This window comes from Myxocyprinus asiaticus, chromosome 1 (assembly GCF_019703515.2).
Source record: "Myxocyprinus asiaticus isolate MX2 ecotype Aquarium Trade chromosome 1, UBuf_Myxa_2, whole genome shotgun sequence".
NCBI lineage: Eukaryota > Metazoa > Chordata > Actinopteri > Cypriniformes > Catostomidae > Myxocyprinus > Myxocyprinus asiaticus.
In genome coordinates, this window is record NC_059344.1 from 32,332,618 (window position 1) to 32,359,664 (window position 27,047).

At 37.8% G+C, this 27,047-nt stretch overlaps 1 protein-coding gene across 16 annotated transcripts in view; it reads right to left on the bottom strand.

The window, feature by feature from the left end:
- Positions 1-27,047, bottom strand: part of LOC127445945 (MAP kinase-activating death domain protein-like) — a 103,639-nt gene that overhangs the window by 26,933 nt on the left and 49,659 nt on the right. For 7 of the 16 annotated variants that reach the window (XM_051707129.1, XM_051707058.1, XM_051707692.1 and 4 more), the window contains exons 7-21: positions 23,368-23,481; positions 23,155-23,235; positions 17,489-17,661; positions 16,226-16,461; positions 15,907-16,066; positions 15,551-15,666; positions 15,166-15,368; positions 14,820-15,073; positions 14,532-14,671; positions 11,333-11,431; positions 4,575-4,683; positions 3,841-4,027; positions 3,586-3,736; positions 2,999-3,202; positions 1,557-1,613 (exon numbers count right to left, since the gene is read on the bottom strand). In XM_051707129.1, coding sequence (XP_051563089.1) covers positions 1,557-1,613; positions 2,999-3,202; positions 3,586-3,736; positions 3,841-4,027; positions 4,575-4,683; positions 11,333-11,431; positions 14,532-14,671; positions 14,820-15,073; positions 15,166-15,368; positions 15,551-15,666; positions 15,907-16,066; positions 16,226-16,461; positions 17,489-17,661; positions 23,155-23,235; positions 23,368-23,481 — 2,284 coding nt within the window. Of the gene's footprint in view, positions 1-1,556; positions 1,614-2,998; positions 3,203-3,585; positions 3,737-3,840; positions 4,028-4,574; positions 4,684-10,409; positions 10,440-11,332; positions 11,432-14,531; positions 14,672-14,819; positions 15,074-15,165; positions 15,369-15,550; positions 15,667-15,906; positions 16,067-16,225; positions 16,462-17,488; positions 17,662-18,568; positions 18,626-23,154; positions 23,236-23,367; positions 23,482-27,047 lie in introns of all 16 variants that reach the window. The other 9 variants (XM_051706899.1, XM_051706818.1, XM_051706684.1 and 6 more) reach the window with 4 other exon arrangements.

The following is a 27,047-nucleotide window of genomic DNA, read 5'->3' on the forward strand; positions in this document are numbered from 1 at the left end:
AAGTAAGAAGTAGCTGTGCTACAGAAGCAGGTAAGATCATCTGGACATCTTCGCTTAACACTATCTCACAATATCTCTCAATGAGAGATAAGTGAACTGTTCCTTCATTAAAATGAGATAAAACCAGGAACATGTGAGATAAATCTTTTCCATCATAATCCAACAAATGTGAATGCTTCCCAGAAATGGCAAAGTGCAGAGTCAAAAATAGGACAAATCAGTCAAGAGTCAGATATGCACACTTAGAGATACTGGCCCAAATGACGCTTTCACTTCTGTATGATGACAACAACATTTCATTGCGTGCAAGACTGTGTCCTAACCAGATGTGATGCGATAAAAGGCATCTCTTCCATGTTAATGAGAGGATTTGTTAGGACATTTTGTCGATAGCTTCGTTTCTATTTTTGCGGCATGGCAGTGGTCCACAATCTCCTTATAACTATTTAAACCGATATGACACCGATTATTTGTATGTTTACATATCCGATAACCGACATGCAAAACCGATTTTTTTAATACATTTAATTTCTCTAGTTTTAATTATTTAATTTCGATCTCTAGATTATAGCAGCTGCCTAATGAAACACCTGCTGACAGAGCTGAACTTTTTTGTTTGCATACGGCCAGTCATTCCGTTGAACATGAGCATCAACCTGAATGGCAACTTTACAAGACTAATAAACACAGCCAACAGAGAATTAATTTAAACCGTCACATTTCCAAAATGCACTCATCCAAGGCTCTTCAATTTGATTAATGTGAAGTAATTTTACATCTTTGGGACTTTGCAGGATTTGTCTTTACGTGAGTTAATCGTTTCTAAGTGCTTAAACTACACATCAAGCATTTATGTAACACATCTCAGTAGAGTATGAATGGCTGTTACGTTTAATAAAATGTATTAATTCAAGCAATACATTGAAAAAGCAAGTTACTTTGCCTGTGGACATCCCCAGGCATCACATCATTGTTTCCTCTTGCATGCACTGCTGCAATGGTCGTCTCACATGCAATTTCAGAAACTTCCGCCATATGGCGCCAGTTATCGGTGGATCCAATATGACAAAAACGATATCCGATTAAAGAAAAATGCTTGAATATCGGAAAAATATCAGAAAATTCAATTGGTCGATCTTTACTTAAATATCAAATATGTTTAATATGTTAATCTGATTGGTTCTAATTGTTGCGCAACTTTATCGTGATCAGTTGCTTGATGCTGGAATCTTAATGCACAGCGTCTGGTTAGGGCACAGTGTTGGGCTTTTGTTATCCCTCAAATTTTACATTGGATTGCAATCTTTACCTTTTGGCTATTTATCTTAGCTCGACCAATTCCTTGGCACAAAATGTGTGCCAACACCTTAAGTTTGGGCCACATGTCTAAATGGGCTTTTTGAAAATCAGTAGAACAATATGGGGGTAGATTCAGTTTCTACCCACAAAAAAAAAGTGGTTTAAGGGAAGAGGACTGGTGCAGGTAGAAGGAGAGATTTCCTATTCTGAGGTTTTGTGGAAGAAGTCTAATTGGGTACTTAGGGTAGTGATCTTACTCTGTTCTTTTTCCAAAGCTTTTTGCTTTCTGTTATCCTGGTGCTTGCTCCACAATTCTACCCAAGATGCATTGCAAGCAAGGAGAGAAAGACAGAGAGAGAATCAGAGAGCCGGTTGAATTGTCAGATATGGACGATGAGCTTATTCTTCAGAGTTAAGGACAAAATAAAAACAATAAATTAAACCGAACAATGCAAAGTTCCATTTCCCAAAACAAGGATGTTTTGTAATGTTCACACAAGCTCAATGCAGGTCAAATCATAAGCTCAATAAAAGCTAGTGAGGTCTCATTACAAAACATCCAACGCTTTGAAACCCTGTTCCTGAAGAGCCAAAATGATGGATCTTATACAAAATCAGCCTCATTCATGCCTTGGAATACTTTCCCCATCCTAGTCATTCATAATAGGCTCTCCAAGGCAAGGGTGGTTGGCCTGGGAGATGCAAAAGGCATGAGATGAAGCCTCGCAGCTGGTGGGTGAAATGAGGTATTGCGAAAGCAGGGGGTGCAGTCTCAAAAACATTCCATAGAATTGAAGGTGCATTATTACTAAAAGACAAACAAGGCAAGGTTATGAGGGTTGGTGTTTGGAGAGGGGGTGGTGGACTACCCCTGTACACAGACCCAGATATAACTGCCAATCAGAGGCCTGGATCTAAATGACTACTAGCAAGGCTAACAGTATATAATGTAAGCAGACTTCTGTGGTTTGCTTTAGGGCTGTGCTCATCATGGGACTGTTAACAGGGGAGACAACAGCTCAGGACCCTTTTATGGAGAGTAGTGGCACAGTCAGATTTATTTACCATCCCACCATTGAAATCTTGACTACACAGAGCTGCAGGTCTGGGTGTTAAAGTGAAAGTTACACTAACATGCATCTAATGGATTTAAAGGGAGCCAGGACTGGCAAACGGGATTCGAAAAAACACACGTTTAACATTACAGAAGAAGTGTATATAAATTGGGTTCATATCCATCACAATATTCCAGTAATGTGTCTACACCAACCAATGCCCTCTTGAAATAGTCTCATTTGATGGCTCAAAATGCAGAATTTCAAAATTATTTTAGAAGGAGCAGTCAAAATTATATGGTTTAAAGGGACAGTTTACCCAAATAGGAAAATTCTGTCATCATTTACTTACCCTCATGTTGTTTCAGTGCCTATGACTTTTCTAATTTCTCCTTTTGTTGACCACGGAACAAAGAAATTCATATGGGTTTGGATCACATGAGGGCGAGTAAATTATAAAAAAAAAAATATATTTTGGGGTGAACTATCCCTTTACCATGTTAGTTCTTAACCTATGGCACAGAGCTGGTGTAGACAGTTAATGAAATAGTGGATGTGGCCCAGAGGGACCAAACAACCCCCGAGAGCTCAAGGAAGGTAACAAGCAGTGAGGGGCATGCGTTGCGGACTGCGGTTTTACACACCAATGGAGGCAATAAAATTCTCCTCGTTCAGACTCTGGGTATCAAACTGCCGTGATGCCTTCCCAGAGGAGGGGGGTGGCAACTGGATACGGGGTACCAGAAGCACGCCTGCTGCCCTGGCGCTCTCCATTCGGCCCGATGGGCTCTCCTTACTGCCTGGGCTGCTCACCCCATCTGTGGGGCTTCGTTTCCGCTTCTCTGGGTCTGTAAGCCACAAACGGGTGCCGAGAAAACGGAGCATGGGAAAGAGAAAAACAGGAAATAGCAAAGACACATGGAGACAAGGGACAGAAGGTCAATTTTGGTAGAGTACAGTTGATTTCTGCAAACAGGTATAGATAGAAAGGCTGAAATCAAAGGTTAAATAATTAGATCGCAGGGTGACTGACACCACAGGGACACCAGAGGCTTCACATTAAAGTGAAAGATAGGAACTAGAGCCTTCCAGAAGACATGGGTTGGACATTGACACTCTTTGTGCTGGCAAATATCTATTCCTCTGCATGTAGGCAAGAAACCACTTTAACACGTAAAATCTTTAACTTGGACATTCAAATGTTTATGTTGAAGTGCTTGTTGAAGATTACCTTTGGTTTGGTAGTGGGTGCGGGCTATCTCTAACAGGCTAAACACACTGGCCATGCCTCCCAGCCCAGCATTAGTGTATGAGTGCTCCAAACTGGACACTGTGCACTTCAACAGGTCCAACATGCCTTTATACACCTTTCTGTTGATCTCCTATTGGCAAACACAAAAACTTGTAACGAACGAAACAGGTAAATTATTACAGAGTTTTGCTTTATCTCAGTGCTCTTGTTCGACTCTCTGCAAACAAGACTCACCACATCTCTTATAACTTCCTGCTGAGAATCCTCCTCTGACTGGACAGAACGGTTGAGTTTGCTGAGCACAAAGACACGCAGCTGTTCGTTCTCCAGCAGGCGGCGCACTTTCTTCATGTTCAGCCAGCCCACACCCTGCCCATCCAGCACGCTCTGGACGACCTCCTTCAGAAACTGCTGGTTCTCACTACATGAGATAAAAGACCAGGTTTAATGAAGTATCATTCATTCACAGGCAAGCAATTTCAAAGACAATGACTGGCCTACTTACAGCAGTATAAAAACGGATTCAGTTAATCATTAACTTAACTAACTCACTGTTGCTCTCAAAAAATCCTTCTCCACTATTCTCCACTTGTACAATAAGTTTATACACTTTTTGACCAATTAATTCCATGACTTTTAGTCGTTAGTGATTACTAGATAAGGATTTTTAAAGCTCATTTTATAGAGATTGCACTAACACATAGCAACTTCAAACTGATGAACTATTATAGAGCTGAGCATAAGTACAACAATTCATAGTATATTCATTATATTATATCCAAGATTTTATTAAATGTGTGATTTCCAGGCCTGCAAAAGTAATGTAAATTCAAATTTGCTGATATTTTCAGGTTTTTCATGAATGTGGAAACCCTATATTCTATACTCGGTTAAAATTTGGTATGGAAGCACTCAAATTGCTTTCTCCCTAGGATTAATCGCTTTGAGTTGTACAGCAGGTGCAGTACCTAGTATTGTTAGCTCTGCCCTGAGGAGATGGAGACTCTCTCTTGACGGTGGGGCTGTGCTTAATAACAGAAGATTTCTGATCTACCAGTGCTCGGGGAGCTCGGGCACCTAGGAGAGACCAATCAGTTGTTAGATCTCATATGAATGTATGTGGGTCAAATGGAAGCTGCTTCCACATGTCAACACCCACCCACCATTTTGCAAAAAAAAAAAAAAGAAACAAATGTAAATCACTCAAATCACACATAAATTACTAATTTCCCTCATCCAAAATCACATCACATTTGAAAACATGTTTGACACATCCTTCTGCAGTGCTTGAGTGATTTCTAGGCTACTACATTGGATATTTCCTCCATAAATTATAAAAGGATAATAAGGATTTTTCCACTAAGAATTACAAATTTAATCATTATGAAGTCTAATTAACATGTGGAGAGGGAGGACATTTACATTGAAATGGCAATTAATTTGCATGGAATTGAACCCAAACCCCAAAGTGAATATAGTCAAATATAAACTGTTTAAATCATCTGGATTCAGTCATATTTAGTGATTAGAAAGTGCTGTTTGTGCAGCTGTCACTGCATGTGTAACTTGCATATTTTTCAAACAATGGGTGAGTAGATGGCTTCTTTATTTTTACTGTATGTTGCCTGATAAAAGCCTACATTGCCAAAGATTGTACATATAATTATGTTTATAGTGCATTTCCAAAGTGTTTCTGCTGAGTTCAGAGTGTGATGTGCAGCAAAATTTGACACAGAGTCAATATCGAAACTCCACTTACAGTGCCAGCAGTGTGAAAGCTGTAACCGTCAATATGGGCAGTGAAATTAATATACGCCGCTCACGCATCGCAGACGCAGGATGTGTGAAACAAACTATAATCCTAATCCACACCACATCAGAAACACAGACTATAGCATTAAAACACACTGTGTAGTCTAATGTGTTTACATCCAGTGTCTAAAAAATAGAATAAATTGAAGTCAATGCCAACACGCATTCAACACTTTGAAACAGATTTACACACACTGGCAACTTTGGATTTCTTTTACACCTCAATGTTTTGGACACTCCAATAAGGGGGTATTACATGACTAATGACACTGAAATAAGTCAGTAAGAGAGCGATTGAAGGACTAGAGCAGTCCGGAGAGTGACATGAGCAATGACACTAGTAGGTGCAAATGCACACGCACATGCACACACACACATACAAACAAACAAACAAACACTGGCAAAGACCAAAGTGAGAAAAATGAGTGAAAAAATAGGTGAGTGAGAAATAGACTGTATGGCAACAAGACCAACACACACAAAATAAAAAAGAAATAAAAAAGCCCTATCAGTTTAGATGATTGTACCTTACACACTTTTCTGTGTGTGTACGGCAACAGCACATACACAACCACAGAGAAAGCATTTCATTGTTTGTGTGTCTATCCAGACTCTGTGCACGCATCTAAACATTGCATGCGCAAAGCATAACCCTGAGTAGACGGTGATTGCTGCATACCAGTGTATAAACAGATGGCCATGTCTACACACATTTCACACTGTGTGGTTTCTTACATGTTAGAATGGGCCAGGAAATATTGTCAGGTATTGTTTTATATTCTTCATTAAAAAAAAAAGTCCAAACAAATATGCCAAAACATTGCCTGAAAAATTCCAACATTACAAACCTACTGAAGTATGCCAATACCATACTTAAAGTGATGGAAAAGGTCGATAACCAATTAATCGGCCGATAGTTTTCAAAATCGATTTATAAAATGTTTAAAAAAATCTTTCCTTACTATGACGGCCACAGACATCGAGGTAATAAGAGTCCAAAATTAATAACATTCCAGATGCAGTTTATTGTTCCACCAAAATCCCATTAACCAGAAAAAAAATACGATTTTATGCATAAAGCAGGACTTTCATTGATTAACAAGACAAAAATGCACAAGGCACTGTTATTTTGAAATGACAGAGACATAGCTCTATTAAGACCAAACTAAGCATTTTACAGCTTATTTATTATTCACAAGATTTTAAGTTGGAGACACAATGTATGTGCTGACAGATCACGTTTCTATATACTCACATTTTTCTTTGTATGCCCTCGCTTCAATTTAAAACAGTTGATTGGCTACTAAAAATAACAAAATATGCACTGAAGTGAGGATAAAAATTTGGATGAATACTGTCAATGACGACAAATGTATTTATTAGCAAATCCCTGCGAGGTAAATAATAAATAATAATAATAAATAAATAATAATTGAAAAAACTATCAGCAAATATTAACCATCAGAGAGCCTCAGCTTTCTATTCTTGGCTGACAGAAGTGGAACCCGATGTAGTCTTCTGCTGTTGTAGCCCATCCGCCTCAAGGTTCGACATGTTGTGCATTCTGAGATGCTATTCTTCTCACCACAATTGTACAGAGCAGTTATCTGAGTTACCGTAGACTTTGTCAGTTCGAACCAGTCTGGCCATTCTCTGTTGACCTCTCTCATCAACAAGGAGTTTCTGTCTGCAAAACTTCTGCTCACTGGATGTTTTTGTTTTTGCCACAATTCTGAGTAAAATTTAGAGAATGTTGTGCATAAAAATCCCAGGAGATCAGCAGTTACAGAAATACTCAAACCATGCCATGGTCGAAACCACTGAGATCACATTTTTCCCCATTCTGATGGTTGATGTAAACATTAACTGAAGCTCCTGACCTGTATCTGCATGATATTATTCATTAAGCTGCTGCCAAACAATTGGCTGATTAGAAAATAAAGTGGTCACTGAGTGTATAAATATATATTGTATAAATTTATATATTTAGGCCCAACTTACATTTGTGTACAAAATTAATTTCAAGCTATTAAGCATAAGCCTTTAGTTCAAAATGTCTAAAAGATCATACATTCAGCCAGATGTGTACAAACTTTTAACTGGAAGGGTATCCATGAGTCCAGTAGCATGGCTGAACTTCCACATACTTCTGCTTTTTCAACCTGATCCTTCCTGTGCCACTTATTTTGAGATGACTTCTGATCAGACAAATCCTCTATAGACAGTCTGATTGAGCTCTACAATCCTGTGAGATCAAACTCTCCCTCCGATATGAACAGAAGCCCAATTATTTCTACATTTCAGGCCCAGTTCATCAACAAAAGACATGATGACTTTTATGTGAAACAACAAAAATTGGTTACAATCACAGTGGCTGACATATGACACAATGTGAATGTCAAAGGTGGGTAATGAGGAAGCAATGGTGGAACAGGGTGCTGGGAGATTTAGCTGACTGGCTTTGGAGAAGCATGCAGTCACGCAGCAAAGGGCAGAACCCACCTTCTCCGCTCCCTGGGCCGATCTCTGTTACAATCTCCATTAGAGAATTTAGCCCAAATACTGGACACAGAAGCCAGAATTAGAGCAGGGGGTTAAAGAGGGGACAGAGAACAACACCGGCCCAGACAGAACCAGTCCAAACATCAACCCACAACCATAAACGTCAGACACATGTACATATACAACAGAGAAAACCAGCAGAGAACATGGAGTATGAGAGAAAGTGAGAGAGAGTTTAAAGAGAGAGGAAATGAGAGAAAGAAAATCAGAAAACATTAAAAAAAAAACTTCCATTAGTACAGAACAACTTGTGGACCGAGAGGCTTTGATTAACTGAGAATAATGATGGAAGTCCTGCAAAACTGGATTTAAGAATGTAAAGAATTTCTGGCTGAACTATACAGATAACTAGACGGTCATCTTAAAAGGTGCACTAAATAACATTTTCCCACTGTAAAAAAAAAAAAAAAAAAAAAAAAGTGTTAGCCCTAGAGAATAGTACTTCTGAAAAAATATGTAAAATGCAGACTTCATTCATATCAGTGGCCAAGAAAATGGGGTGGGATGGCCCTCATTGGGCCTGAGAAGAAGGAATTTCTACAATGGCATCAGTAACTGCACTAACAAAAACAGTTTATTTGCAGAAAACTTGCAGTGAATATATGGTAAGTTTGTGGCAAACAAAACAGTTTCCCATGAATAACTACCAGAAATTTGCATCTCTTTATTGTTAGTGGTGAACCTGCAGAAAACCTTTGGTAACAACTTGACAATTTGTTGCTACTGGCAAACAGTTCTGTGGTGAAACTTTGGTGAATATTTTTCACTAATGGCTGACTAAACTGTTTTTAGCAAACTTGTGGCAATAATGAACAATCCATCCCTAGCCTATGGAAGATTAATAAATGGGTCTATAAGATTAATAGAAATAAATATTATAATTAAAAAAATCTAATAAAATGGTTTTGCCTGATGTGTGTAAGAAATATACTAAGTGCTAAATTAATGTACAGAATTCACAGTACATTCTTTGAAGTTTCTAAATGACACTTTTCTGTTTGGATAGTTGTCCAAGTAAAAAAAAAAAATAATTGTATCCCCTTATTACCAGACAATTTTGGTTAATAAAGTGACATAGGTAATAAATATGACTTTTTTTTTTACAATGGCATTGGTAATTGAAAACTTTTGCTTTTGTATGATGCTGCATCCATACTGATAGGTGTCAGTATGAAGTCCAAGACCAGTGTCCTACAAACACTAAAAAATGACTTAGTACATATTTATAAGATAGTGAAGGAGGCAATAATTCTTATTTTGAAACGATTCAAAAGCATTTCAATACAGGTAGATTGCTTAATGGTGAATAAAAAACCAATAGCACATTCTCCAAAATGACACTGTGAGGCATTGCCTAATAAACCGAGATACTGGAGTTGTTAATTTGTTTTAACTCTGTGTTATTACACTGAGTGACAGTGAAAAGGGGGCTGTGTGTTCACTGAGCATTGAAAAAAAACAAATCATTACCATTCGAACGGCTATCTGGAATGAAGTGTGATTTTGTCACCTGATGTTCCCTGCAGTGCTCTTTTGGTTTTCTCCTGTACCCAGCTCTTTAAGCAGCATACATGTTGCTCTGCTTCAACCAGAGTGGGCGTCTGTGCAAGCTAAAATCCTCAACACCATTTCATATATTCATTTTAACACCTACAACACAACCATAAGAGTTCAAAGCCTCGTTTAACAAGACTTTGGTGGAAACCACATTTCAGTTCCGAAGCAGATCAGAACTAGAAATGTGAGCAGAGACTGCACTTCTCCCAGTGTGGTTTTGTTATCTTCAATTTACCCAGACAGTTCAGTCAAGTAAAATTTAAATAGATAGATATGGAACAGACCTCAGCTCTGTCTCCAATATAGATGACACACAAATGAAGGGAAACCACTTCAAAAACCAGGAGAGATACACCGCACAGCGCACACAGCACAAAAAGTTCAAAAATCAGAACATTCCATTCGTAAAAAACAAAAACAAAAATCCATTCTACATAAAGAAAAACTGTTTGGAATGAAACCAACCAAGAGCTGGTTGTTGATGATTAATAAATGTGTGTCGCCATTATTCTTCATTACTGACAATCAGATGAGCACAGAGTGGGAACAAGGAGGAGGAAAGGTATAGTGGATATAAATGAACACAGATATATCCTCTATATCTAGAGGTTCCAAACTACTGTCCCAGGAAGAGGATTTGTATAAATTCCAACTGGGAAATAGCACACACTATCAGTTCATGATAAATGTTTTTTAGTCTTATAGCTTGACCAGATTCAATAGTGTAATCCAGGACTGGAGTTAGGAACCAAAGTCTGTCAAATCAGGTTAACAGGGCAGAATTTCTCATTCTATCAGGACTCAAAGGGTCAATGGTAACATCAACAGCAATTTATTTCATCATTAGGGCAGGCTACAGATATGAAACATACCAGGACTCTCAGGGCTGTCATCACCATCATCTGAGCAATAAAACAAATCATCCAAAATCATAAACATACAGACATGAAAGACAATAACAACAACAATAAGAACGAATGGTTGCTACTCTGTAAAGTGACCGAGCTAAATGTCAATGCCACCATTTACCACTGAAAGATAATACTCAGAGTTGGAAAAGGGTGCATGACACTCTTCACTTGCAGGGCAACAACACTGGATTTGTGGGTATAGGGCAAAGAAATCAGGCAACATTTCCACAAACCTTGATCTGTGTCCGCTGTTAAATCAAAATTAAAATATTCTTTAAAATAAACAAAACAAATGAGAAGGAAAAAGAGAAAAGGGGGAATATGAGAGCTAGTAAACTAAAGGAAAACTCCCTTTTAGATTAGCGATGGAGCCAATCCTAATGCCTGCATTTAAAAAAAAAAAAAAAAAAAGTCCTATTTTTCCTAATACCATCAAAACATTCTCTAAATATATACTCTGAAAAATATATTTTCTAATCTACATTCCTGAATGTACAGTACACCTTGAATCCATTGTAAGTCGCTTTGAATAACATGCAAAAAAACATAAATGTACTTACTTGACCCTTTTTATTATTTGAGTTCAGTTTAAGTAATATAGTAAGGTGAGCCTAACAGCAGTGATTCAAGAATTAGCTTATCAACACGCCGTCACAACGGAAGGAAGAAAGTGGTGAACAAGGAGAATGAGAAACACACTGGGAAACGAAATATAAAAGGCATTGGAGAGCAGGAGAGGAAAAAGGAGAGAGGAGGAGAAAAAAGATATGAGAGGACAGAGGAGAGCTGGACTGGATGAATGGATTAAAGAAGAGAGAGAGGACGAGCAGATGGGTAGATGAGAGGGAAGGTAACATGGAGACATCAGAAGGGCTTGTGTGTACCTTTGAGACTGGGGAAGGGTGTGTTCTTCTCTCGCGCTTTATTAGGCAGAGCCAGACTGGACAGACTGAAACTGGTCCCATGGTTTTTATATAGGTTACCTGCACATACACACCACGAACACTTCAGGCATCTAGTACCCCTTTTCCACCAAAACCTTTTTTGAAACTGGTCCCAGAGCCGAATGAGGACATAACTGACAATGTCACTACATAACCTTGCCAAAAACTTGCCTCATCATGGTCTTTGTTTAGGAGTCTTACTCTTAGTTTTGAGAAGTGTTAAGAGCGGTGGCCTTGTGGTCAGTGCAACTGCTCAGACATTTTGAGCTGATAAGCTCATGGGAGATCCGGGTTCGAGTTCGGTCCAGGTCATATTCCCATCCCTGTCATGTTCCCATTTATTCCCTTCTCTGTTTTGTCAATAATGACAAAATGGCCAAAATTTTAATTTAACGTGTTAAATTTAGTTATTGAAATACAGTATATAACAAATTCCTGACAACTTCGAACCAGTTCTGGGAAGAAAAATAATTTGCATACCATGACAGAAATTGTGAAATTTTGGCATTGATTTTGAAAATATGACTGATCATGCAAAAAAAACTGTCTTTTATTTAATAGTGATCATATGAAGCCATTTATCATCACATAGTTGTTTGGCTCCTTTTGAAATCATAATGATAACAGAAATCACCCAAATGGCCCTGATCAAAAGTTTACATACCCTTGAATGTTTGGCCTTTTTACAGACACACAAGGTGACACACACAGGTTTAAATGGCAATTAAAGGTTAATTTCCCACACCTGTGGCTTTTTAAATTGCAATTAGTGTCTGTGTATAAATAGTCAATGAATTTGTTAGCGCTCACATGGATGCACTGAGCAGGCTAGATACTGAGCCATGGGGAGCAGAAAAGAACTGTCAAAAGACCTGCGTAACAAGGTAATGGATATTTATAAAGATGGAAAAGGATATAAAAAGATATCCAAAGCATTGAAAATGCCAGTCAGTACTGTTCAATCACTTATTAAGAAGTGGAAAATTCGGGGATCTCTTGATACCAAGCCAAGGTCAGGGAGACCAAGAAAGATTTCAGCCACAACTGCCAGAAGAATTGTGAGGGATACAAAGAAAACCCACAGGTAACCTCAGGAGAAATACAGGCTGCTCTGGAAAAAGATGGTGTGGTTGTTTCAAGGAGCACAATACGACGATACTTGAACAAAAATGAGTTGCATGGCCGAGTTGCCAGAAAGAAGTCTTTTCTGCGCCAATGCCACAAAAAAGCCCAGTTACAATATGCCCGACAACACCTTGACATGCCTCGCAGCTTCTGGCACACTGTAATTTGGAGTGACGAGACCAAAATTGAGCTTTATGGTCACAACCCTAAGCGCTATGTTTGGAGAGGGGTCAACAAGGCCTATAGTGAAAAGAATACCATCCCCACTGTGAAGCATGGTGGTGGCTCACTGATGTTTTGGGGGTGTGTGAGCTCTAAAGGCACGGGGAATCTTGTGAAAATTGATGGCAAGATGAATGCAGCATGTTATCAGAAAATACTGGCAGACAATTTGCATTCTTCTGCACGAAAGCTGCGCATGGGACGCTCTTGGACTTTCCAGCACGACAATGATCCTAAGCACAAGGCCAAGTTGACACTCCAGTGGTTACAGCAGAAAAAGGTGAAGGTTCTGGAGTGGCCATCACAGTCTCCTGACCTTAATATCATCGAGCCACTCTGGGGAGATCTCAAACGTGCGGTTCATGCAAGACGACCAAAGACTTTGCATGACCTGGAGGCATTTTGCCAAGATGAATGGGCAGCTATACCACCTGCAAGAATTTGGGGCCTCATAGACAACTATTACAAAAGACTGCACGCTGTCATTGATGCTAAAGGGGGCAATACACAGTATTAAGAACTAAGGGTATGCAGACTTTTGAACAGGAGTCATTTCATTTTTTTCTTTGTTGCCATGTTTTGTTTTATGATTGTGCCGTTCTGTTATAACCTACAGTTGAATATGAATCCCATAAGAAATAAAAGAAATGTGTTTTGCCTGCTCACTTGTGTTTTCTTTAAAAATGGTACATATATGACCAATACACCAAGGGTATGCAAACTTTTGAGCACAACTGTATATATATATATATATATATATATATATATATATATATATATATATATATATATATATATATACACATACACATACACACACACACACACACACACACACAATACTGTGCAAAAGTTTTAGTCACTTGTGAAAAACTTTCAAAGTGAGGATTTCTTAAAAAACATAATGACATAAATAGATTTCATATAATCAATTAATGTCATACAAAGTCCAGTAAACAGAAAAAGAGCTAAATCAATATTCAGCGTGGCCACCTTTGCCTTCAAAACAGCAACAATTCTACTACTTATACCTGGACACAGTTTTTCTTGGTTGTTGGCAGATAGGATGTTTCAAGCTTCTTGGAGAATTTGCCACAGTTCTTCTATCTATTTAGGCTGTCTCAGTTGCTTCTGTTTATTCGTGTAATCTCAGACAGAAACGATGTTCAGTGAGGGGCTTTGTGGGGGCCATGACATCTGTTGCAGGGCTCCCTGTTCTTCTATTCTAATCTTTTCTATTTGCAAAAGTAATGTTTGGGAGTATAAAACGTATATTTCCTATTGACACACTAAAGTAGCAGATATAAATAACCATCTTAAGACAAATGTTTTTGTGAAACATCTTATGTGCCTAAGACTTTTGCACAGTATTGTACATATATATATGTATTTTTTATTTTTTTTAAATAGCAGATATTAAGAGTCAGTGAAGAGTCAAACCGCATTCTCTATGGTGGTAATGCGCAACTTGCTTATAGGGCACTGGGTCTTGCACCAGCAGGCGGTGGAAAAGGTGCATAGGTGAACTGTATAACAGGCAAAACATGCTGTACATTTGTGTGTATTTGCCCATTTTTTAGGAAAATCTTCCTAAAAATCTATTAAAAAAAATAATAGATTCTGATTTTATAGCAGATTTAACAATAGAAAGGAGTGAATAAAATAACAATTATTTTACAACTATGTACAGAAGCATGCTCATTTGTGTTCTTTATAACTCTGTGTCAAATTTTGCAACCCCAGCATGAGCTACTAAGGAATGAAAAGAGGTTATGTAAATCTGCCCACTCACTGGCGAAGGACATGAGTCCCCCGAAACCATCATTACTGTTGTTGGAAATGGTGGAGTTTGGAGAGCTATTTTTGGAATCTCCCTCTCCATCAGATTCACCCGGAAGCTTCAGACTGCTAGGTCTTAATGGCCGAGACGGCCTAAGCAAACAGAGTACAGAGAGAGAATATTTAGAGCGCGTGTGTGCATTTGTTTGTTTCAGCTTGACATATACAGTAGATTCTGGGTGTCTGTGTTTGTGTAGTAATACTATGTGTAAGTACTGACTGAAGTGTGCTGAACACATACTTGTTGCCATTGAGATTCTGGTTGAAGCGTGGTGTGTAACTCTCCTCTTGTTCGTCTGCTTCAACATCGTCCTCTGTAGGGAAGCCATACTGGGGCTCAAAAAAGGGGTTGTCATACTCTCGCTTCTTATTGGCTGAGTCCACAGGGTCTGGCTCAGGGATGGGTCTTATGAAAGGTGGGGCAAACAATACTGGAGCAGAGTTCTGTAGAGCAACGCTTGCCGACTCCTCCACCTCAACAGGTTCCTTCTGCACCTGCATAATGAAAAACAGATACACTTCGCTTAAGTGTCACAAACGAATGGTTCGTTCTAGATTCAGATTACACGTATTGTGCGAGCACTGACATGGTTAATTCCCTGTATGACAGTACTGGGACTGGAACTGGCCGTGGTGCTGGAACTGGAGCGGAGCAGCTGGCTGTCTGTGGCCTCTGGAGGGCCCTCTGGCTCTGGGTCACATTCCCCACTCTCCCCCTTATATTCCTGGAAGTCATGGATCTCTACCTCATTAGCATCCCCCAGTGCAGCATGGGTCAGGGGGTCAACATCTAAAGAGAGAGAGAAAACATGGCAACAATTAGGAAGCTTATATCAAAATTCAAACTTCTCAACAGTCTTTTTTCTCTCAATTTATTTTGTATATCTATGGAGTGATAAATAAGGTACAGTAGTAAAAGTCATGGTTTTGAATCAATGGCTTGAATAAGGGATTAAAAATGGAGATGCTAACTTGGTGTATCCCCTTGTATGTCTCCTTTGATCATTTCATTCACAAAGTCTCCAAGAGATGAGTAGGAAGAACTGGAGTCATCATATGCTTCACTGTCACTGTCACTGTCACTGCCACTGAAACAAAAAGATACCAACACTTTATGTGAAAATTTAGACAAATTTGTGGCATGAAATAGCCAGGAACTTTGGAGTATTTTACTACATAAAAACATAAGTTAAAAAACCTTACAGAATCTGAATTTCCTGTGGAAAAGGTACGTGTGATTGTGTCTGCATGAATGTGTGTATAAAGGTCTATATGTGTAAGTGAACATTACATGCATGTATGTACTGTATGTGTGTGGTGTGTTCAACCTGTCATCTGTAGGGTCTGAATCGTTGGTCTCATCCTGCAGTGGTCCACTCAATGCCTCCGCCAGATGAGAGTTTCCATCATACACACGGTAGAATATTGGCTGTAACTGGTGGGCATACCACTTAGGCTTATCGCCTATCAGAGAGGGATCGTACACATCTGACACACACAAACACACAGCATAAATATTAATCATACACACAAAATGACTATTCCTGTAAGAGAAATATACACTGAATGGTTTTTAAGATTAAACTGTAAGTGTAGATCAGTAAAAAGATAAGAGATGAGATATATCAATGTGCGCATCTCTCTTACTGTTATGTATCCTTTGGAAAGCCAGGTTGGTGGGGTTGAGAGCCCACTCTCCATAGTACTCAACTGCCTGGGTGTGTGAGAGCTTTTCTGTGAATCCATTTCGTCGTGGTCGAGAGGCCAGAAAAGACGTGGCCTGGAATGCCACCACGGGCCGGGGGAAGAGACGCAGAGTGCGAGTGTGCATCTGGAACCCTTGCAGCACGTTTGGAGAGTTGAAGAACCTCACCATCGCTACTCTAATCACAAACACAAACAAATAACACATTTAAAAGAAATATCAAGTGCTTTGTGGGGCATTTTAAAGGTGAAGTGTGTAATTTCTGCGGCACTAGCGTCACCAAACGTAATTGTAAAAATAACGACCGGTTTCCCTAACACTCCCTCCCCAAAAAGATGCCATTGGTTGAACCAATGTTTCTGTAACACTTTACAATAAGGTTCCATTGGTTAACATTAGTTAACATGAACTAACAATGAACAATGCTTTTACGGCATTTATTAATCTTGGTTAATGTTAATTAAAATATTTACTAATTCATTTGTAAACATTAGTTAATGTAGTACTATGAACTAACAATGAACAATTGTATTTTTATTAACTAACATTAACAAAAGATTAATAAATGCTGTAAATATATATTGTTAATTGTTAGTTCATGTTAACTAATGTTGTTTACTAATGTTAACAAATGGAACCTTATTGTAAAGTGTTACCAATGTTTCTACTATATGTTGGGCTAGTTGAGATGCTCAAACAAATAAGCCATGTTTTGATTGCGCCTTAAATTTTTGGAGGAAATCAACCAGTCAATGGCTTCCTTACAGGTGTCTCTGCATATTAAGCTGTGATAGTACAAATTATTTCAACAATAAAAAAATAAAAAAATACACATTTTAAGGACATATTTACTAAGTGAGATTGGAGCACATCTTTTACTCTTAATAAAAGTAACAAATAACATCAGTTCAACTTTGAACTTGATTTAAATATTTAGATTGGTCATCCTTGTAAAGAGTACTGTGATGGTATCAGATGGGAATGCCAAGGTACTATGATTTATACCCATGGTACTGAGTGATCCATGTTAATATACAATGGTATATACATGGTAATCTAAGGAAATCCAAAAATACTATGGTAATGCCATTGCACTTTTTTGTAAGAACACTATCTTTGCATATCGAAGATATTAGTGTAGAAACTCTAAAGATTTACCAGCTGTTCACCCTTATCTCACGTAAGATATAGAAACAACTCCATACCGTGTGGCCACATCTACAGAGTCCACATCATTGCCGTAGATGAGCGGATTGAACTCAGTGGAGGAGGGGGAGGCTTTGTCACGACCAGGGGGCAACAGAGGCAGCTCCTGGCCCTCCTGAAACTTCTCTAGGTTCAGAATGGGCTGAGTGTTCAGACTCATGCTTGCCAGAGCCTTGACAGAGCAGCAAACAACACAGAGACAAAGAGAGAGGTGGAAGAGGAAGATTGATACAGGAGAGATACATTAAACAATGAATCCTGACATAACAGAAAAGACCAAACTATGAGCACTATCGCCTCAGGCAATCATGTCCCACATTACAGATGTTCGTCCGATCAAGACTCGGTCAGATCAACGTCTATAGACCTAATGAATGGCAAAGATGAAACCAAAGTCACTGTCTCTGTTTACAATAAAGATGGGTTACAATTAGATCTAATTAACATTACACAAATTTTACACAGGTATAAGAGTTTAAATGACAGCTATTGCCTGAAACCACAGTGCTGCACTGAGGATTTAAGTCAAGTTTTAGAAGGGAAGTGAGCGGTCATCACATAGAGCCATTAACAAAGCACTCTGAGAACTCTGCCATTGCCCACTCAATGCCTCTCAGCTGGCATTCAGACAGACCCTGCACTTGACATGCCATTTGGCCAGCACACTACCAAACCAATAACATAATCCGGTCCATTTCCTAAAACGATTTTTTCTTTGGGTTAATGAGCATTATGTAAATAAGAAGTTGCATTCAAACATGCTCAAGCCAAACATAGTGCTATGAGAAAAGGGGGGCTTCTGTAAGATCTTCATCACACAGAGAGAAGAGTAAGATCAGCGCAGAGTTAAAGACTATCAAGATAAACAGAGACTTTTGTGTGTGCAGGTTTATGAGTTTGTTATTTGTAAGGGAGTAAAATATGGAAATGTCTGCATGTCTTAAATATTTGTTAAAGATACAGCCGAGACGTGTGTAGGGCAACAAGCGTTGTGTGTGTTGTATGAAGGGAGGTGGGGTAGAAATCGCTTTTCCGTGCAAACTGAACATGGCACATTCAAAGAGCAAAGATTTGTTAACCTTCGAATCGGAGGTGAAGATCTGCTTTTGGGTGATCAGAGTCAACCTAACCAGACACTGAAGAACACAAGAAAACATGGAGGGAATGTCACATGACAACCTGTCACTGAGAAAATCATGTGACAAAAAGTGAGTGGAAACACCACAGAGAAAGACAAATTGAGAGAAAGAGAATGGCTATGTTCGGTATAGCATGCTACCATACTACACTTACCATACTGTTACTGCAGAATATAGTTTGCGTTATGTGCACAGGATGTGAATTTTCTGCATGCACAGAATGTGCTCGACTTGACCTTCCATTTCCAGTGTGATAGATGAACTGGAAGTAATATCAGCAGTGATTTTTACTCAGCCAAATGTTAAAACAATTTTACACAAAATTGGATTACAAATGCAAAATATTTTTTTTTATTTACGTAAGGATAACTGCACATCACTCGCTGAATTCAACATGTATTATGATGAGGTCATGTGACAAATGTTACTGTTTTGATATGTTATTTTGGGATAACGCCTACTGTTTCACATACTATTTCTTTTTAAATAGTATGTCGTATACATTGTATACTGTGCATTAAGTAAGTAGTAAGCTAGTATTCCATTCTGAACATAGCCATTGCAACACACAAATTCACAAGTTAGACAGTATGACTTCTACACCAGGTACATCAGGGCATCCATGGTTACCAGAGATAACCATTGGGTTATGTGATGAAAAATCGGATCTCACACAAACATGTAACTGGAGAACTTTGAACAGAACTCAAACTCGAACTAACATGGCAGATTAAGGTTTATTTGGTAGGTTCATAGCTTACATGGTCTCTAGCAACTTAAGGTCATAAAATAAAAACTCCATGTAAGTAAGAAATACTTTCTTCAGCTCAGAGTTTGGTTCTTAGAAATCTTCCTGCTTGACTCTATAAATACTGTATATTTATTAAAGGAAGGCAATAGGTCTCTAAACCACTATGGCTGGGCATTGATATAGATTTCCTGATTCGATTTGATTCTGACTCATAAGCTCTCGGTTAGATTTCGATTAAATTCAATATTGATTCATATGGGTATATTTCAGTTATAATGTCCCTTTTGCTTAAATATGAAAGAAATTCTTTTCCAGCTAATGCTGTTAATTATACAGGGGACCTTTTAACTAGGTACATTAGTTTTTCATCATTTTAGTCACATTTTGGCTTTTTAAAAATGAAAAAATCCATGTTTTAAATCAATAAATAACTTATTTTATATATACATTTGTTACATGTTTATTGTTTAATTGCATAATTTGTACTATTTACAAGTATTTACATTGATTTATTGGACACGTGCTAAAACCGGTACTGTCTCTTTAACAAAACCGGCATTTCTGTAAAATGAGCACATCAAAAGAGACTCGAATGGCTTTATTTCATCTGTGCTATGCAAGATTAAAATGAATTGTTTATTTATATATTTATTTTTTGATGAACATCTGACTGTAGAGAACAGAAAGTGTATTAAAAGAGACATTACTCAATGACAAATGGGTTGCTTGGATCTTGTCTTTGGACACACATTACACAACTTGTACTCAACACGCAGAGTAAGGATTTTACTGTTAAATACTTCACCACTACAATACACAATTTACTGGTGAGTGAAATCTAAATATTTACCAACTACCAGCCAGTTGCAAAATACAAACATTTTAGCCACAAAGCGTGAAATTTGGTTGCAAATGCAAAGGATTTACTCTCACTGTTGCAGATGACTGCACAGAGTAAAAGATTGAGGATTTATGAATCAATGTCGAGATAGTTCAAATGAATACCGCAATGCATCTGTAAATCTATATTTTTACCCATCCTTATAAACCACTAAATAAATAAATAAAAATAGATTACATACTACAGTATATAACCTAGGTTCCAAAACAATCCTGATGTAAATATTACGGCTTGATTCACAGTGTTTCATAATGACGAATGAAGATTTGTGAGTCATTGTTTGTGAGACACAACTGATTGACTATTTTGGCATGAGTGATTACAATGACATCATTAATGACAGATGCAACAAAATGTTAAATCAATTTTGGGTGAGAAGTTCTGCTGCAGTCTAGTAAAAACAAACAACAGATTATGCTAAAAAAGACAAATGTGCTTCTCTTAACAAGACACAAGAAAGACTCGAGACAGAGTTTGTCAGTTTATGACTGATTGATGACAGCACAATGAAATGTGGAAATGGTTTACTACACATCTTGATGTTAACAGGTTTTAATTAAGCTCAGAGGTGCTCAGAATCAGGTCAGAAGCTCTACATAAGGGTCTATGTGGGTTCTTTAAAGGGTTAAGCAACAGAACTAGAAATTTTGTCAGTGACTGGGGAAACTCAAAACGTTTATTACCTCCAAGAGCTGAAACAAAAAAAGGGGGGGAGAATATACAGTCAATATAATACATTTACTGTATTATCATCTAAAATATTAAACTGACAACAACATTAGAAACTTTCAGGTAAAGTATATAACTGTCTGTCTACACACAGCTTTAAATGATAGACTTCAAAACATTGTGTTTTATTGGGTTTCCTCATTTGTAAGTTGCTGGATATAAGTGTTGGCTAAATGAATAAAAGTAAATGTAAAATGTAAATATAGATTTACATTATGAGGTTTATATTTACATTTTTTAAATGCACTATTATAATCAGGGCTGTCAATCGATTTAAACTTCAAAAAAATCAAATTAATTATATGATATGCAGTTTAATTAATCAATCACAATCAATGGCATATATCAATATTTACTGAGAAAAGCACCCAAATAAAGACAATTTAGTAAAAAAAATTTAAAAAATAATATATATATATATATATATATATATATATATATATATATATATATATATATATATATATATATATTATATAATAATTAAATATAATATTTAAAAATATAATAATTTAGATAATTAAAATACATTACATCAAATATATACAGTATATTGTAGCAGCAGACAAGTTAAGCATTTCTAGAATACAAAAAGTTGCTTAAAATTCAAAATATTGTTTGCTTTATTTCCATATCATTATTGGGCTGCTTCCATCTGAGCTATTTTTAATTGTTGATCTATGTACTCATGCGTCAGACAGACGCTTTTGAAGATTCTCATTTTGTGCATTTCACTAGTTTTCAGTGTTTCTAGTTATAAGTGTGTTTTTAGGATGCTGTGTCAAGTTAAGTGTAGTTTGAAACATTGAAAAACACATCTCGAGATCCCTGCATTTGATTGTGTCCAGCTGTCTTTGAGTGCAAAAGCACGTCTGTGAAAGGCTCTGCTGCCTGTTGCTCTTGTTGGTTTGATGACGTGAGTTGCCTGTACAGCTGGAGCTGACTGCCCCCTACTGCCACAGCAAGGTTGTACATTAAGCTTGAATTGCTCCGATGGTAGGAACATTCCTTATTACAGAATTTACATATGAATCGGAGCCATGATTAATTATGTTAATTTTTTAGCTGGTAATTTTTCATATAATTCATCTCACTAAATCAATGCATTAAATCGACAGTCCTATTTAAAAATTAACCATGTTTATAGCGACTGTTAAATTATAGTATAATTACTATGTAGTGGTTCTAGAATCTAAACATGAGCTGCTTTTCCACCATCGGACCGAACAGTTCTTTTCGCTAAACCGTACTGTTCCATGCCTATCTGGGCCAGTTGGCATGGTTATGCTTTCTTTTTTTCACTGTGATGCTGTGAAATCAGTAGAATGTACGTAACAGGTCCGCATGAGAGGTAAACACTGGAGCGAGTGCAGCGCGCTATGGATGATGATCACATATTCCAGTTTTTAGGACTGCTTTTTCAAACAGCAAAGACACGGACCATGTCGCAAAAAGGAAAGTAAAGAGAAAAAGGTGCAAGGTTTACCATCATTTGCTGAGGGCTTGTGTTTACCTCTGGACACGAACATGCAGAAAGGTAAAAGTTCCCAGACTAGCCTAAAAGGATATTTATTGACAAAGTGTTATATAAGTATTATATGAAAATAATATATGAGAATATATTAATTGGAGACTCTAAAATTGCCCCGTAGTTGTGAGTGGGAGTCCCCCAGCCACTGGGGGTTGCGTCAGGAAGGGCATCTGGCATAAAACATGTGGATCACGGATGGTCCGCTGTGCCAACCCCTAACGGGAGTAGCCAAAATAAGTAGTATATGAGAATATATTGATGTATTTTGAGTTTAAATGAGCTAGTAATCTACTTCCCTAACGAAAAAAATAAATGTAGGCTACAATTCTAGTTAAACCATCATAATAAAATCATGAAGATACACTAAACGAGTCGCTATGTACTAAACCCATACTATCAGCATGGTTGAGTAATATTGCAAGAATTCCAGGCCAAGAACAGTTTATAATCGTGTAGAACCATGCTCCAGTGGAAATGCTACTGTAACTGTTCTGTACCATGCTCAGAACCGTTCAGCCCAATGGTGGAAAAGAAGCTTTATTTTCACAGTGAGTGCTAGGACTTCAGAGTCTGAACAAAAGTGGTCTGTAGATAAGGATGTCTGGTTAGTTTACCTGTTTCAGGTGTTTCTTCAGTTCAGAGGCCTCGGGCTCAGGTAGAGGAGGGAGCATTTCTGCATTGCTAGGAGCATTGACCTACAGGGAGATAAACAAACAACCAAAGACCACTTTTAAACATTAACATTAATTATTAAAGGCTTTCGACATGCCATAATCCACAAACTCCTGTCTTTGTGTAGTCTGTGACATTAAAAATTCATGACATACCTTGTTGCAGTCCAGATCCACTAACCAAACATCATCAGGCATCTTAAAGTCAGACTTGTACAGGAAAAAACTGGCTGGCACACCAATGACATATGGAGTGGGTGCTAACAGGAGCTAGAGAGAGAGAGAGAGAGAGAGAGATGTAAATATATATATATAGATTACATACACATTAGCCAAATACATTTAAACTCAGTTTTTCACAATTCCTGACATTTAATCGTTGAAAACATTCCCTGTCTTAGGTCAGTTAGGATCACTACTTTATTTTAAGAATGTGATATGTCAGAATAATAGTAGAGAGAATGATTTATTTCAGCTTTTATTTCTTTCATCACATTCCCAGTGGGTCAGAAGTTTACATAAATTTCGTTAGCATTTGGTAGCATTGCCATTAAATTGTTTAAATTGGGTCAAACATTTTGGGTAGCATTCCACAAGCTTCTCACTATAAGTTGCTGGAATTTTGGCCCATTCCTCCAAACAGAACTGGTGTAACTGGAGTCAGGTTTGTAGGCCTCTTTGCTCGCACACGCTTTTTCAGTTCTGCCCTCAAAATGTTCTATTGGATTGAGGTCAAGGCTTTGTGATGGCCACTGCAATACCTTGACTTTGTTGTCCTTAAGCCATTTTGCCACAATTTTGGAGGTATGCTTGGGGTCATTGTCCATTTGGAAGACCCATTTGCAACCGAGCTTTAACTTCTTGGCTGATGTCTTGAGATGTTGCTTCAATATATCCACATAATTTTCCTTCCTCATGATGCCATCTATTTTGTGAAGTCCCTCCTGCAGCAAAGCACCCCCACAACATAATGCTGCCACCCCCATGCTTCACGGTTGGGATGGTGTTCTTCAGCTTGCAAGCCTCACCCTTTTTCCTCCAAACATAACGATGGTCATTATGGCCAAACAGTTCAATTTTTGTTTCATCAGACCAGAGGACATTTCTCCAAAAAGTAAGATCTCTGTCCCGATGTGCACTTGCAAACTGTAGTCTGGCGTTTGTATGGTGGTTTTGGAACAGTGGCTTCTCCCTTGCCGAGCAGCCTTTCAGGTTATGTTGATATAGGACTTGTTTTACTGTGGATATAGATACTTGTCAACCTGTTTCCTCCAGCATCTTCACAAGGTCCTTTGCTGTTGTTCTGGGATTGATTTGCACTTTTCGCACCAAACTACGTTCATCTCTAGGAGACAGAATTCATCTCCTTCCTGAGCAGTATGATGGCTGCATGGTTTATACTTGCATACTATTTTTTGTACAGATGAACATGGTACCTTCAGGCATTTGTAAATTGCTCCCAATGATGAACCAGACTTGTGGAGGTCCACAATTTTTTTTCTGAGGTCTTGGCTGTTTTTTTTTTTTTTATTTTCCCATGATGTCAAGCAAAGAGGCACTGAGTTTGAAGATAGGCCTTAAAATACATCCACAGGTACACCTCCAATTGACTCCAATTAGCCAATCAGAAGCTAATTGGCTAATTGCCTAAAGGCTTAACATAATTTTGTGGAATTTTCCAAGCTGCTTAAAGGCACAGTTAACTTAGTGTATGTAAACTTCTGACCTACTGGAATTGTGATATAGTCAATTAAAAGTGAAACAATCTGTCTGTAAACAACTGTTGGAAAAATTACTCGTGTCATGCACAAAGTGTATGAAAACTTCTGACTTCAACTGTATATATATATATATATATATATATATATGTTCTAATTATTGTAGTTAGGTTATCAGTGCAATATATTGGTGTTTGTCTTGTTAAGTCCTCTACTTTTGGTATTAAAACACATCATCCAGATTTAAAAAAAGAAATTCAAGATTCTGACATTATAATATTGCAAGAGAGATGGAGTAAAGGATATTTGTCCAATAGGCTACAGAGAAATAGTTCTACCATCAACCGAACTAAGAGGAGTAACTCAGGGCAGGGATTCAGGGGGACAAAACAAAACTGATAAATTGAAACAATCAAAAAAAAAAAAAGAATAAAGAGATCGTCGCAACGGAGAGTAACATATTCTTGTGTGCTACATATATTCCCCCAACAGAGTCCCCTTATTATAATGAAGAAAACTTCTCCATCCTACTAGATGAAATCAGCCATTTCTAGCCAAAGGGAAATTTATTAATATTTGGTGATTTAAATGTCAGGACTAGAGTTGAACCAGATCAACACAAAGGGAGACAAATAGATTACATATGTCAGCCACCTCATGCCCTCGCATCTCCTCAGAAATAACTAAGACAAAATCACAAACAAAAGTGGGAAAAGTCTACTACAGCTCTGTCGGTCATTGGGTCTATATATAGCAAACGGTCGCGTCCGTGGATACTCATTTGGTCGTTACACGTATAACTCTCTTCTGGGAAGCAGTACTATAGATTATGCTATCACAGACATTGATCCAGTACATATCAGAGCATTAACAGTCAGTCCCCAAACACCCTTATCTGACCACTGTAATATTACCATATACCTAAAAAGAACAGAAACAAATCAAACATGCAGAGAGCCTAACAACTATAGAGGCATTTGTGCCAACAGCAGCTTGGGGAAAATGTTATGTTCTATTATCAGTGCTAGACTACAAAACTTTCTTAGAGTCCACAACATTCTGAAGAAAAATAAAATTGGATTCCTGCCCAAACACAGAACATCTGACCACATCTACACCCTCCACACAATCACTGACAAACATGTATAGCAAAACAAAACAAAAGTCTTCTCTTGTTTTGTGAATTTTGAGAAGGCATTCGACATTTGGCATGAAGGACTCTTCCTAAAATTACTAGAAAGTGGAATTGGAGGGAAAACATTTGACATAATAAAAACCATGTATGAAAAGAACAAATGTGCTGTAAAAATAGGAAATAGACTAACAGATTTTTTCCCCCCCAGAAACGAGGCGTTAGACAAGGTTGCCCATTGAGTCCCACTTTACTTAATATCTACATAAATGAATTGGCTAAAACACTAAACAAATCAACTGCCCATGGTCTACCCCTGACCCAATCTGAAATTAAGTGTCTTTTCTTTGCTGATGATTTGGTAATTCTATAAAAAACAAAAAAGGGATTACAGCAGCTCCTTGACATCATAGAAACATTTAGTCAGAACTGGGCTCTTAAAAAAAAAAAAAAAAAAAAACAGAATAATGGTGTTCCAAAACAGATCCCGGTGTGATGAAAGTAAATACACTTTTAAATAAGGAACCAACGTTCTCCAGCACACGCACACATACACCTACCTGGGATTAAAAATCATTTCAACTGGTAATTTCAATCTGGCTGTGAATGAACTGAAAGATAAAGCAATGAGTCTTCTACATGATTAAACGAACAATCCAATATGAAAATCCAATTCAAATCTGGCTAAAAATCCTAAAAGCAATAATTGAGCCAGTTTTATTGTATGGCAGTGAGGTATGGGGACCACTGAAATCACAAGAATATTCAAGCTGAGAAAAAGAGTCAGAAGAAACGCTACATACCCAAATTTGTAAAAAAAAAAAATTAGGGAGATACCCCCTTCTAATCCAAAAAAAGGGCGCTCAATTTCTACAAGCAATTAAAGAACAGCGACCCAACCTTCTATCACAATCAAGCACTCCAGCGCCAAAAGGAGAATGTAGAGCACAGTGCTCTCTCCCAGCTAGTGCTCAAACTAAACCCAT